This window comes from Thermobia domestica, chromosome 9, assembly GCF_964235325.1.
Source record: "Thermobia domestica chromosome 9, izTheDome1.hap1.1, whole genome shotgun sequence".
NCBI lineage: Eukaryota > Metazoa > Arthropoda > Insecta > Zygentoma > Lepismatidae > Thermobia > Thermobia domestica.
Genome location: NC_137462.1, coordinates 55,494,056 through 55,507,207, shown reverse-complemented (window position 1 = coordinate 55,507,207; position 13,152 = coordinate 55,494,056). Strand labels below are relative to the sequence as shown.

General features: G+C 32.8%; 1 protein-coding gene across 5 annotated transcripts in view; it reads right to left on the bottom strand.

The window, feature by feature from the left end:
* Positions 1–13,152, bottom strand: part of LOC145694663 (uncharacterized) — a 278,706-nt gene that overhangs the window by 48,223 nt on the left and 217,331 nt on the right. The window contains exon 7 of one of the 5 annotated variants that reach the window (XM_081771133.1): positions 9,844–11,683. The exons of the other annotated variants lie outside the window; for them this stretch is intronic. Coding sequence (XP_081627259.1) covers positions 10,885–11,683 — 799 coding nt within the window. The 3' untranslated portion in view covers positions 9,844–10,884. Of the gene's footprint in view, positions 1–9,843; positions 11,684–13,152 lie in introns of those variants that run through there. 5 annotated transcript variants of the gene reach the window in all.

Sequence of the window (13,152 nt, the reverse complement as noted above, 5' to 3'; positions counted from 1 at the left end):
GACAGTTTGGTTTATACAATAGAACATTATGATCCGAAGCACAAATAAATAAATAAATAAAAATAAAATAAAAAATGTATTCTAAGAAAAAGCCACCCTTCACCCCAATAGGCAACTGGAAACAAGATTTACATTAATACAGAATAAGAGTATATACAACCTTTTGGTTTTTAAACTTAAGACCTGCAGTATTGTTTTGGAAAAAAAAAATGATTGAAATAAAGACTTGATTTACTAATTAAAGAAAAATGATCAACGTATTTACCTCTCAAATAAACAATGTAAAAGAATTTTATTCATCATAGCTCTGCAAATTATATATACACTTTTAACAACTATTATTCAATATAAATTTCAGGCCTTTTCCAGTTCATAAATAATTTCCAGGATTTAAACCTTTTTTCTGCTTTCCATGACTTCTCCCGGAAGTTTTCACAACACACTTTTATTTTCAGGTTTTCCAGGACGCGTGGGAACCCTGCATATTATGTACAGCAATATTGGAAGGCGCTGGGAGTGTTGATGAATACCAACACACCTTAATGACCAGCCAATACTGCTGCAAACACTGCTGAAAGAAAACGCTGATACAGCTTGCGTTATGAGAAACTGAGCATGGCAAGGTTTCTCAGTTAAGCTTTGCTATGTAAGAACAAGCACATAGGAAACAAAGAAAAAAAGAGTGGACATGGGAGGATAGGAAAAAGCAAATTAAAACAATAATAATAATAATAATAATAATAGTGAGAATTAGTGACTAGTCCTCAGAAAAAACAAATGTTAAGACATTTAGCATATTGTTAATATGTAGCAACTTAAATCATCACTGGAACTGCCCTTGACTTGTATTTTTAACAATTCAATGACTGAAAAATACAGGAAATAAAGAACAAAATTAAAATATAGGACAAACACACAAATTTCCAAGATATAGGAAAATAGGACAGCTGGGAGGCCTGGGTTTCTGATAGCGTTAAGTAACAAAAAAAAAAAAAAAAAAAAAAAAAAAAAAAAAAAAAAGTGGGTTTTATGGGAAACTGAAAAATCTTTCCCATGTTATTTAAGTGGCACATATTCTGCACCCCAAAATGTTGGTACTTCCGGTAGGGCCATAATGACGAAATTTGGCATGCTTGTAGGATTATGAGATGCGAGACCGTATCCCGAACTAGCGCGAGGGTCTTGGGGCGAAGCCCCAGTTAGCTTTAGGCTGGATCCCATTATAGAGGTCCTGGGAAAGATTTTTCCCTGACACATAATGAAATTCCCTGACTTTCCCTGACCTTACAAATTCCCCGACTTTCCCTAACTAGTAGACACCCTGTGTATGGAAGTCATTGCCACTCTGTATGGAAGACAGACTATATGATTGACCAGGAGGATCTTAGTGATCTACGCCGACTGAGATCAAATTTGGCAGCTAAATACTACATACACATGAAATAAGCACACATGTGGCTTCTACTTTCTACGGTAAAGATATTACTGCGGCATAAACCCAAGGATAAACGCTAACTAATACCAGCAAAGGAAGGAGTAAAACTGCTGGCATATAACGGCAGTAAAGGGAATGAGATGCCTCCAAAATTCAAACATAAGAAAATTTGAAAGTAGGAAAGACTCCAGAATAGAAGTACCACAAGCACATGCATTCTCTGAAAATAATTGAAACCAAATATACTGGACAAATTACGTATATGTGTTTCTTATTTCTCACGAGAAAACATCTTGAGGGCATGAGTTATCCAGGAAATCGCGGCAGCGCCAAGAGGAAAAGCTTTACGACACACATACATAACGTAGCTAAAACAAGGTAACGTGTCGTTTACTTATAGAACCTTTGAAAGCAAAATGTACCCTCATGTCCAAAAGTTTTGTCGCATCTATATAGGAATTATATAAATAGAAATAACTCTCTTATGAAAGAAAATTTCATTTGTCTTGTTAGAAATGTGAAGAAAAAAACATTTGAGAAAAAAAAAATAAATAGGAGAGTTACACTTAAAAAAAAGGGGGAATTTGTATACTTTAATAGAAACACAACGTAAATTTCTTATATAATGTTTATTCCTATAGTTCCTATATAATGTTTGTACAGTCCTAATATACTTAGTAGTTAATTATTTTACGCGTAAACAAATGACTAAATAGAAATAAGCCACAAAATAGGAGGTATGAGGCATTTTGTGTATCGGTTTCGATATATACTTACATCAAATAGAAAAATTTCAACTTCCCTTGGTAATGTAATTGGTTAACATGTAACGTTGTGTTATATCACTTTTTCGATAATTATCAGTACAAGTGTCAGAGTCCGTAATAAACTTTTTTTTTTCTTTCTTAAATCTTGTTACTGTCATTTCACTAAACAGTAATCTTTTTTGTTTCAGAAATGTTTCTTAATAATATTCATTTTAATCTAATTTACTTAAATATTTGCAAATAATTCAGAATTACGTCTTTGAAATTGTTAAAATTATCAGAGAATTTACAAAAACAATAAACTTCATATCTAGTCACTGTCGTAATCTGAAGGGGTAACTTTTAATATTTGTAACTTTAACATGTGACCAAACATGAACGAAACTTCACTAAAATAAAACATAACAAAATATTTACACCGAATAGCCTTTGTAAATAATATGCAGAAAATGGACAGCAAATAAACGTAGCCTATATCAATTGTGACTTCAAAGTATAGTAGGGATAGTTTTGAACACAAGTACAAAATTTACCCTTTGTTTCATGCAACTAAACACTTCAGAAAAAGGTTTGCTGAAAAATAATTTGATCACATTTACTTAGCTAAAGTACGATAGTGGTTAGCGTTGGAGCTTCGTAATCGGGAGTCACCGGCTTCGGATTTCGATACCAAGCATCCTGACAGAGATGTCTCAGTTCCATCAAGCGAATACCAGAATACCTTTAATATATAAGACTTGTCAAACTTCTCTTGAAAGTTTCTTTGTTGTTAAAATGTTTCAGTGTAAAATTACATTTTTACTGCATCTAAAATTTCTTTAATAAATAAACAAAATACGCATTATGCATAATACAATGACATTGGCTTGATATTAGATTGAGTACGAAACTGAAGTTAAAAAGTAATATTATAAATTTTTATACAGATAAATGAAGAAAGTAGACAGAAAGTTATTTTTTCTAATAAACTTTTGCAAATAAATGCAACATTGTATTTTCATGTAAATTATTATTTTCCAAACCCTTCCGCGGTTCTGGTAGCTAGCACGTTTCTCTTTGAGCACGCCTTCTGCACGTGCCCTAGTTCCGGAATAGATTTCAGCTGGGAGAGCACAAGAATTTCACTTTTGTAAATCATCCTTCTTAATAAATCACGTTTAGCTTAAAGGGCATACTCTTGAAACGTTATAACTAAACAAAAGTTCCATTTTTCATTTGAATAATTTCTAATGATTTATATTCTCAGACATCAAGTTATTGAGATCGGTCTATATACAATCATGTGACGCAGTTGACGTGAATTTGAATGTAGTATTTCTCTGACTTGTTCAAAGAGTTCACGTTGTTGCTTACTTGTTGGAATTCTCCGTCTACCGCCACTACTACGACAGGTCTACCGCCACTACCACGACAGGCCACTTCGCCACTAAGATGTTTTCTGCATAGCACCTTCTGGCTAATTCGAAATTTTACGCCATGCCTATGTGCTCCGCAGCTAGCTTAGTACTGCAGTTATAGACTAAAATGAAGGAACGTTTGCTTCCTGCATGGTGTCCACCACACGAATCAAGTATAGTTGAATGCCTTTAGAGAAGTTGTGTTTATACGCGTTACTCACTACACACAAAATTGATATTCAATTTTGATTGGTGGCGAAAGAAGGTGTTTTACACTAAGAATTGGCGTATTGAGTACACAAGGGAATAGAGTCTATCTTTGGTCACTTTGGACATTTGATGTTGAACATCTCTACCTGAATCTCCTTTGAGAGCTTAAAATAAAAGCACCTAATTTGTTTATTACCTCAGTCTCATATATGATCATCTAGCATATTAATAAATTGCTTGTTAGAAGCTTAAAGTCTCCTTGTAGCACCAAGGCTACATAAGACCTGGATCTACAGCTTAACGTGGAATTCACAACAAATGCACTTCCATCAAGAATCCTATTCGTGATGATCGAGCTTCTTTCACTAGTATACCAATTAGCCGAAAGGTAACGCAGAACATTTTAAATCACAAGGTTACAATAGCAGAAATGTCGCTTCTTCGCAAGGAATGAGTAGGTTTATTTGGAAAATATTTGAACCTCCTTCATCTGTTTGGATACGCATTCGAATCGCAGTAAACTGATAAAAACTAAGCTCGAATCTCAAACAATTCAGTCGTTTTTCCTTGGCGAGATAAGACAATGTCGATGTCAGTTTACATTTTGAGAAAAAAATATAGGAATTGCTATCTTTCTCTCTTAGAAGTGGAATTTTTGTGTGTTCTGAAGCATGTGTAAACTTATTTTTAAGAAGTACATATACCAAACTTCATCATTCGAACATTTATAGTGATCTTTATTATGAACCAATTTTTAGAACATTCATTTTATTCTGTACAATGGACTTTAAAAAGTGCATTTACCTTCCATTTCTGTATTTTCTTTCATTTTATGTTACAATGGGCTCTTTATTCACGTTTAATATATAACTTCTTTTCAATATTTTTTTCGGGACTCGTTATGTGCATAATCTGCCGATTTTATATTATGTTTGCTACAGTGAACTCGTATTGCTGAAGTTACTGCTTCCTGTATAATTCTTGATATTATGGTTTATTGCAGTTGTTTGTGGTAAGGTTAGAACAAAACCACGTTTTATTTGAATTATATCACAACTTGTGTTGAAACAGCATTTGTATGAATTCAGGTTGCCATTAGTGAAGCTGTCAATGCACGGGTGCTGGACGGATTCCATGTTCGATTCCCGAGCTTGGTTAGCACGTCAATTTCTTTTGCTATATGCAGTACTCATAATACATTAGACGTTTGAGATATCCTCAATTTCTTTGGCATACATTTTGAATCCGTTAGCCTCACTCAATACACATTTCAATGAAACTCACACGATAAAAGAGCAGTTTGAGCTACGTGCTAATTTGAAGCTCATTTCAAACAATTCATAAGTTTTTCCATCATGATTAATTCGAATGTGAAAAAAATCATTGTAGAAAATGCTTCTTTTTCCCCTTAAAAGCGGAATTTTCAAACGCTGGAATACGTGTCTATTTATTTCAAATTAGGAATCCAAATTTCATATCACTAACTTAAAAATATCATGAGATACGTTTTTGTTTGTTTGTTTGTTTGTTTGTTTGGGGCATAAACTTTAGACCACCTTTCCGTATGCATTTTTAACGAAAGTAATATGATAAAAAGTTAACTGAAGAACATCGCTAATTATATTAAAATAAATTTTAAACACTTCACAGATTTCCCATGATGAGACAGAAAAAGTTGATTTGAATTTAAAAATAATAATAATAATAATAATAATAATAATAATAATAATAATAATAATAATAATAATAATAATAATAATAACAGAAGTTCTTTCTTCCCCTTCTTAAAAGTAGAACTTTCGAAAACACTAAGATATACAACTCATTTTAATTAGAAATATTTATATCGAGTTAAGGTACGCTACTTATGACATGAATTTTGAACTCTCATTTCCCCCTTAAGTATACGCGTTTTAATGAAAGTAAAAAAAAAAAAAAAAAAAATCCAGGTCAAGAACAATGTTAAAGAATTCTTACGGCCCAGAATTTTTTTTTCTTTCTCTTTCTCGTTACGATGATGCAGACAAAGTCGACTTCACTTTTGTAATATACTAATTGAAATGCCAGTTCTTGGTATAAAGTTAGGTTTATGGAAAATATTTAAATGATATATTTCAACGCTCTTCTCCTCCCCTTCCGTCATGGGACACGTATATGAATCAAAGTGAAAGAACAAAAACGTAAGTCAGGAACTGATTATAACGGTTTGACCATTTCTCCCATCCGGCTACTTTATGAACAGAAAATATAAATTAAAATACTATAGAAATTTATTTGCTTTCCATCCTTAAAATTGAAATTTTTGAGAGTGCTAGTATCAATATAATCAGAATTTGTTTAAATAAAAAGAATTAAAAAAAAAAAAAAACAGATTGGTAGATCTATATAGAGAAATTTCCGGTTTTAACCGTTGAAAACTTATATGTAAAAAAATGTATTTTTATATATAAAAACACATGAAAACCAATGGGATAAAATAACATACGGGTATTGAATGAGAAAAATTACTTCAAAAAATTTTGAAACAATAAGAGTAAACAAATGAGTATCACAAAACCAAACTTATTTTTTGGATCCGAAACCTTACAATAATAAGCCAAACAAACTTAAGGATGAAAACAATATGTATAGATTCAAAAAATAAATAAATTGGTTAATGGAAATAAGAAGAGATGAGTTAAAAACCATAACGTTTAAAAAAATATTTGGCTAAAATATTATACAAAAAATGCGTAATGCCAATCACTTCGGTGTTTTAATTAGGAAAATATTTGGCTAAAATACTTAAAAATACTTGGCGTCAAATGGAGCTCATCTATAAGCAAAAGTTTCTGTGTAGAAAAACCTACCATGACTGTATATTTAAAATTTGCATGAGGAATTGTGTATTGTGTATGTTTATATGTTATGAGTTAGTAAAAACAGAAATATATAAACCAGTGTTGGGAAGTAACGTAACGCAAGTAACGCGTTACTTGTGACGCGTTACTTTTTAAGTAACGTTTCCTAGTAACGCGTTACATTTTTTCCAAAGTAACTGTAACGGTAACGCGTTACAAATTTTTAAGTAACGTACCTAGTTTGCGTTACTTTTTTTCGCGTTACATTTCGGATGAGTAACTACAATATATGTATATATATATTTCTTTTTTCGGAAACAAATGTTTCTTTCCTGTAAGTGAATTTCTCAGAATGAAACAATCGAGCATGAACAACGTATGTCAGTGACCAACAGTCACAGACACACAGAGGAACATAGGTTCGTAGTGCCACTTGCTGTTTTTTGAAGATGAGGACAGCCTTAGGGAAATCACGTGTACTGATTGCAAGCACCTGGAAGACTTTTTCGTAGATTTTGACAGCTCCAAATCAATACATTCAGTGAGTGAACTAGGAGTGAAATGATACCGGTAGTCTATTTTACTTTGATTGGTGTTGTTTTTATAAAGATGGAGATCGAAAATATTTTACCGTTCGAACATTTGAAATAATATTTTTTTTTTTTTTTTTTTTTTTTTTTTTTTTTTTTTTTTTAAGAGCTGAGGATGATGGTGGACAGAATTTAAAAGTAAAGTGTCTGAAGTGTCCCGGCAGAAAATATTTATCAACAACTAGGATGACATAATTAACGATTTACAATAAGGGGTTAATATGAATAAACTGTGTTCTGATGAGCAGGCCTACTTTATTACTAGAAAATAGTTTGCTGATGGTATGTAATATTGGAGTTCTTTCAGATCAGTTTGCTTATCCTATAGTCCAGTTGATTATAGAGTAGTGTAATGTTTCTTATTTTTAATTTTACATAACAACATTGTTATTATTATATAATTATTTTAGCAGAAATATTAATAAGCAATCATTTTTTCGAACGCATAGTGATGAGCACCAGTCAAGCTAAAACTCGACTCGACTCGAATTCAAGTCGAGTTTCGAGTCAAGCCAAGGGTAATATCCTCGAGTTGAGTTCCGAGCCGATTCAGTTTTTCGCGTCGAGTTTCGAGTCCAGTCGAGTTTGATAAATGGCTCGTTCGTTTTAAGTCGTCTTGAAATCATGGCCTGATTACACAGGAAAATGAAAGCCATGAGAAAAGTAAGCTAAACAGTAATATGGAATACTTTTAGTGTTGCTCACGAGAGGGGACACTGCTCGCATCTCGTCTCGTCTCGATAGCGAGATCACAAGAGATTTTTTTATAACAAGCTCAGCTCGGCTCGGCTCAACTGAGAAGATGGGTCGAGCCGGCTAACTTGGGGTGAACCATCGGCTCGAGCTGGCTTGATAGGGATGAGCCATTTGCTCGGTTCGGCTCAACTGAGCCGAGGGCAGCGTTCGGGTCGATAGTGAATGAGCTGTGAGCCGAGCTGCTCGAGTCCTTTACAATTCTAAACATTGTTTGGCTCGAGCCCGAATACTCAACCTAGACCCTCAACCCAAATTCAGAAGCTCGTGAACAATGTCCTTGACTCCTAAACTTCACAAGTACCGAGGTCGGCAATCAACTAGTTTTTTAGTATTCAAATACAAACCGCGTATCTTTCATTTTTATATACAGTGTTGTTATAATTATTATTATTATTATTATTATTATTATTATTATTATTAATAATAATAATAATAATAATAATAATAATAATAATAATAATAATAATAATAATAATAATAATAATAAAAGATGTTGTAGTAGTAGTGTCATTGATAATAATTATACTGTCTATGTAATACACTTGAAAAACGCACTCGAAACTACACACCGGATTTGGCTCGAGTCGACTCGAAACTTGACCCCAATTCAAGTTGAGTTGGAGGAAATTTTTCGAGTCGAGTTCTCGGGTCGAGCTCAAAGATGTCTGTTTCTAGTCGAATCGAGTGTCAAAGAAAACTCGCTCGAACTCACTCGTGTCCATCCCTACGAGTAACGCAGTATGGCATTTTATCAATGTTACATTATATGAAAATGTTCATATATCAAGTAAACAATTGTCCTTGCATTTAAATAAAGCAATTTAGAACGTGCAATATTATTATTATTATTATTATTATTATTATTAATAATAATAATAATAATAATAATAATAATAGCGGTAGTAATAGTATTACGGAAAATTGAAGTCATATTTTTTTCACATTTTTAAAGTTTCGGACCTAAAAGTAACGCGTTACTTTCGAAGTAAAGTAACAGTTACTTTTTGGGGCAAGTAACGCGTTACTAACGCGTTACATTTTAAAAGAAAGTAAAGTAACTTGTAACGCGTTACATTTTTACAAGTAACTTACCCAACACTGATATAAACTTGGTAAATATATTAAAAGGAGAATCTCTACCAAGGCCTGGAAATGAAGTTCCTTGGTATCTGGAGGTCACCGGACATTGATTGGCACGATGCTAATTAATACTTGTAACTAAAAGAAAAAGACAAATAGTTGTATAAATTGATGATTGCACAAATAAGTGTATCCATCAATCTGTATATATATATATATATATATATATATATATATATATATATATATATATATATATATATATATATATATATATATCTACAGTGGCGGATCCAGGATATGATCAAGGAAGGGGATAAACCATAGTTTGCTGCTTTATCCAGTGTAAAGCAGGATTGAAACTCATTTATCCAATGTATACCTGAGCGTCAAGGGGGGCTATAACCCCTATAGTTCCCTTGGATCCGCACCTGTATATATATATATATATAATCATAATTGTTATAGTTGAACACATATGATTACGTATGAGGGAAATGGTTCTTGCCGAGGCGTGGAGATAGACCTCTAGGAATTCCGGAGGCTCACCGGCCATGGATTGGCAGGTTTCCAATTTAAACCGTATATCTATAAAATATGTAGACATTTATGTTGTTCTGCTATTTCCAATATATTTTTTGTGTGTATTTACGTAGAAATATGCAAAAATAAAACAATTACACAAATTGAAAAATAAATATTGGGGTATATTTTAGATTCAGAGCATATTACTACTTACTGGCTTGATGTAAAGTATCACTCTGAAAAGCTTAAGATTAACACTTCTGCGATAGAAATCTTGTCGAGACTGGAAAACAACGTTTTCCGAAAGAAAGCCACTGCAAGTATTAGAATTGGTTGGATTGAAATTTAACATCTCTTTCAGTAGCGAGGCAATACGAGACGTACACATACGATTTAAAATGGAATCCGAACCCTGGTCTACTGCGACAAAGATTTCAATACTTTAAAGAATAAGTATCCAATTTGAGTACAAGACAGTTAGTCATTGGCGGGCAGTGAGGTGAAGTATAAACGGGAAAAATTTAATAAAATAGCACTGATTTACACTGAACTTTAGTAAAATCAAGGCTGAAAATTTTATTTTCTATGCACAGACCATCATAATTTTTACTTATGACTAATTTCTCGTATTTACATATTTCTCCTAGAAACATAAAGTGAGTCACACACAACTAACGTAGTGTTTGTTGTTTCACGCTAATAAAGATTATGTACTCTCGTTTTTTGCTTCCCTCTACGTTAATGATGATGATGATAAGTAATTTCCAGCTTCCAACTCGTGCAATCTTGGTTTATTTCCTGTCTATTGGAAACTTTAGAATAGACAACGAAAGTCTGCATAATAAACATATACGAAATACACTGCTTTCTAATTGAAATTATAATTTTTTTTTGGAAAAGAATTAGGCCTTCAATTTAGCCAAAATGTGAAGTACTTAAACTACATATAAATGGCAATTACAAATTAAATCAAACACAATAAAAAGAAATTACAATTATTTAGTTATAGAACTTTAGTAACTGATCCATACAAACAACTCATTGCTTTCATTAGACCTCGAAAGTCCCACTAGTTAGAGTTCTGACATTGTACCTTTAAAATTAATTACTGAAAACTATTCTACTAAAAGATGCTTCATTTTTCTGCATGATTAATTCTAATATTCCGCTTTCCAACTATACATGTGCTTAAAATTTAAAAAAAAAAAAAAAAAAAAAAAAAAAAAACATTATGTTTCATATATAGTATTTTAAACGTAGCAACCGATTACAGAAGTATTTAAACTATGAAGATGCTACAGAAGAATTCTTCTCACATGTCTTCAAGTGTGATTGCAAATTCCACTTCTGAGCAAATCTCTTCCCGCATAAATCACACACAAATTTACGGACTCCGGCATGAAGTTTCAAATGTGTTTGCAGATTATTGTAACGCGCAAATTTACGACCACAAATCTCACATACAAATGGTTGTTCACCTGTGTGGGTTGACATGTGGAGTTTAAGTGTAGCACTGTTGGAAAGCTTTGCACCACAAACTTCACATTGTTCTGATTCATTGTGGCTCTTCATATGTTGTGTAATTGATCGTTTCTTCACCACTTTCCCACAAACTTTACAACAAATGAAAGTCTGTTTGTGAGCTTTTTTATGGCTATAAAATTTCATTCTTGAAACAAACTTCTGATCACATTCTGGACAGCTATACTTTACTTTTCCTGCATGCATTTCCATATGGTCCTTCAAGTTGATTCTTAATATCTTTTTATTACACAATTCACAGTTCACACTATTCTCGTCCTTTTTATGAACACGGCTAATATGTATGTTTCGTAGATTCTTATCGAAAAACAATTTGTCACAAATTTCGCATGGGCAATCTCTGGAACGAGCATTAGAGTGTATTACTACATGTCGTTGCATGTAACTAAATTCGCTGAATTGTTTGGGACATTGCGGACACTTATATTCCCCGACATTATGCTTCTTCAACATGTGATCTCGACGATATTTAGCATACGTAAACTTCTCTCCACATATAGTACAAGTCTTGTTACACATTGTTGGGTTTCGGTCTTTAATTCTGAAAGATAAGAAATACTAGTGTATAATTATATTAATTACAACAGAGAAAGAAAGTATATATAAAGCTTACTCTATTATTCAATAAACGTAATATCTTAGAATCTTGTCTTCAACAGAGCGTACATTGAATTGTCTCGGAACATACCTGAAAATTAAAAAAAAGTACTAAAAATTATATATTCAATATATTTTAATCTTGGCTGACACTCTCTCTGCTATTTTAAATTATTTATATTGTTTATCTTTTTGTTTTTTGTGCAGTCTTGAGCTTGTTGTATTAACTTTGCTAATACAACAGTACAGTGTATTAAGTAACATAGCAAACATAAAAATGTGTTACTACTATTATACTATGGAAACTCTAGATAAAGGTACAGTGACGTGAATTAACTACAGAAAACAATGAAATTAAAATATACATTATGAATGCTACGCTGAAATAAAATCTTTAACATCTCACATTTAAGACATTAGACCATAAGAGACGAATGATTAATGAAAGTGGATGCTTATTAAATGCATTTGGTGAGCTGAAAATGTGGGATGAAACGGGAAAACTAAGAGAAAATCCAGGGTGAGCAATGTTATCCACCACAACCTCTGATGGTCAGGATCGAACTAGGAAAAGTAGAGCTCTATCTGTGTCACTCTACCAATATGCACACCCCCTTCCCCTCACACACACTGTCGGTTAAAGTATTGAACATAATATAGATATTATTAATGGTGAATAATGGAATAAAACTAACTCACTTCAGTTTTATTTATTTATTTTTTGTACAGTAAAACTACTCTTAACGGATACTTCTCAATAGCGGACACCTCCATAATAAGGACTTTTTTCTTTTTTTTTTCTTTCTTGTTACGGCAAAAATATTTGTATTACGTATTATGGGTGAGAACCATACTTTTTACAGACACTCAGACATGAAGCTGGACAGTCTTCTTCGACCCCAACGTTTTACTAATCGTTTTATAACGGGCAGGCATTATTTGTTAGCTTATACCTATTTAGTGCAAAAAATACATTCTGCAACCTGAAAATATATTTTCATTTGATCTCTTCAAATGAATCAGCAGTTACAAGCAAATTTGGTCAAAACTAGTGCCCATAAGATAATACCGCAGACAACTATTGCAGATTTTTCCCATAATCATCATAAACCGTCATGATTGTTTAATTTTGCTTACATTTTTACTATTTAATAATAATGTTGCACTGCATGACTGCCGACTGCCTTAAGACTTGACACGTCGTACTGGTTCTTCTCTAAAAGCTCTAATATAGAGTCGGCAATATCCTTGCCAGTGCCTGACTTAGGTGTGGCATGACCCAAGTATTCTGAACCGGGCTCCGATAGAAGTGTGATATGCTTTTCTGTAACCTCTCGTCTTGATGTTTGGTAGTTTGCCGTTAATTTTTTCTTGCACAAGAGTTGTATCATTTTTCCGTCGATGTAGACACGT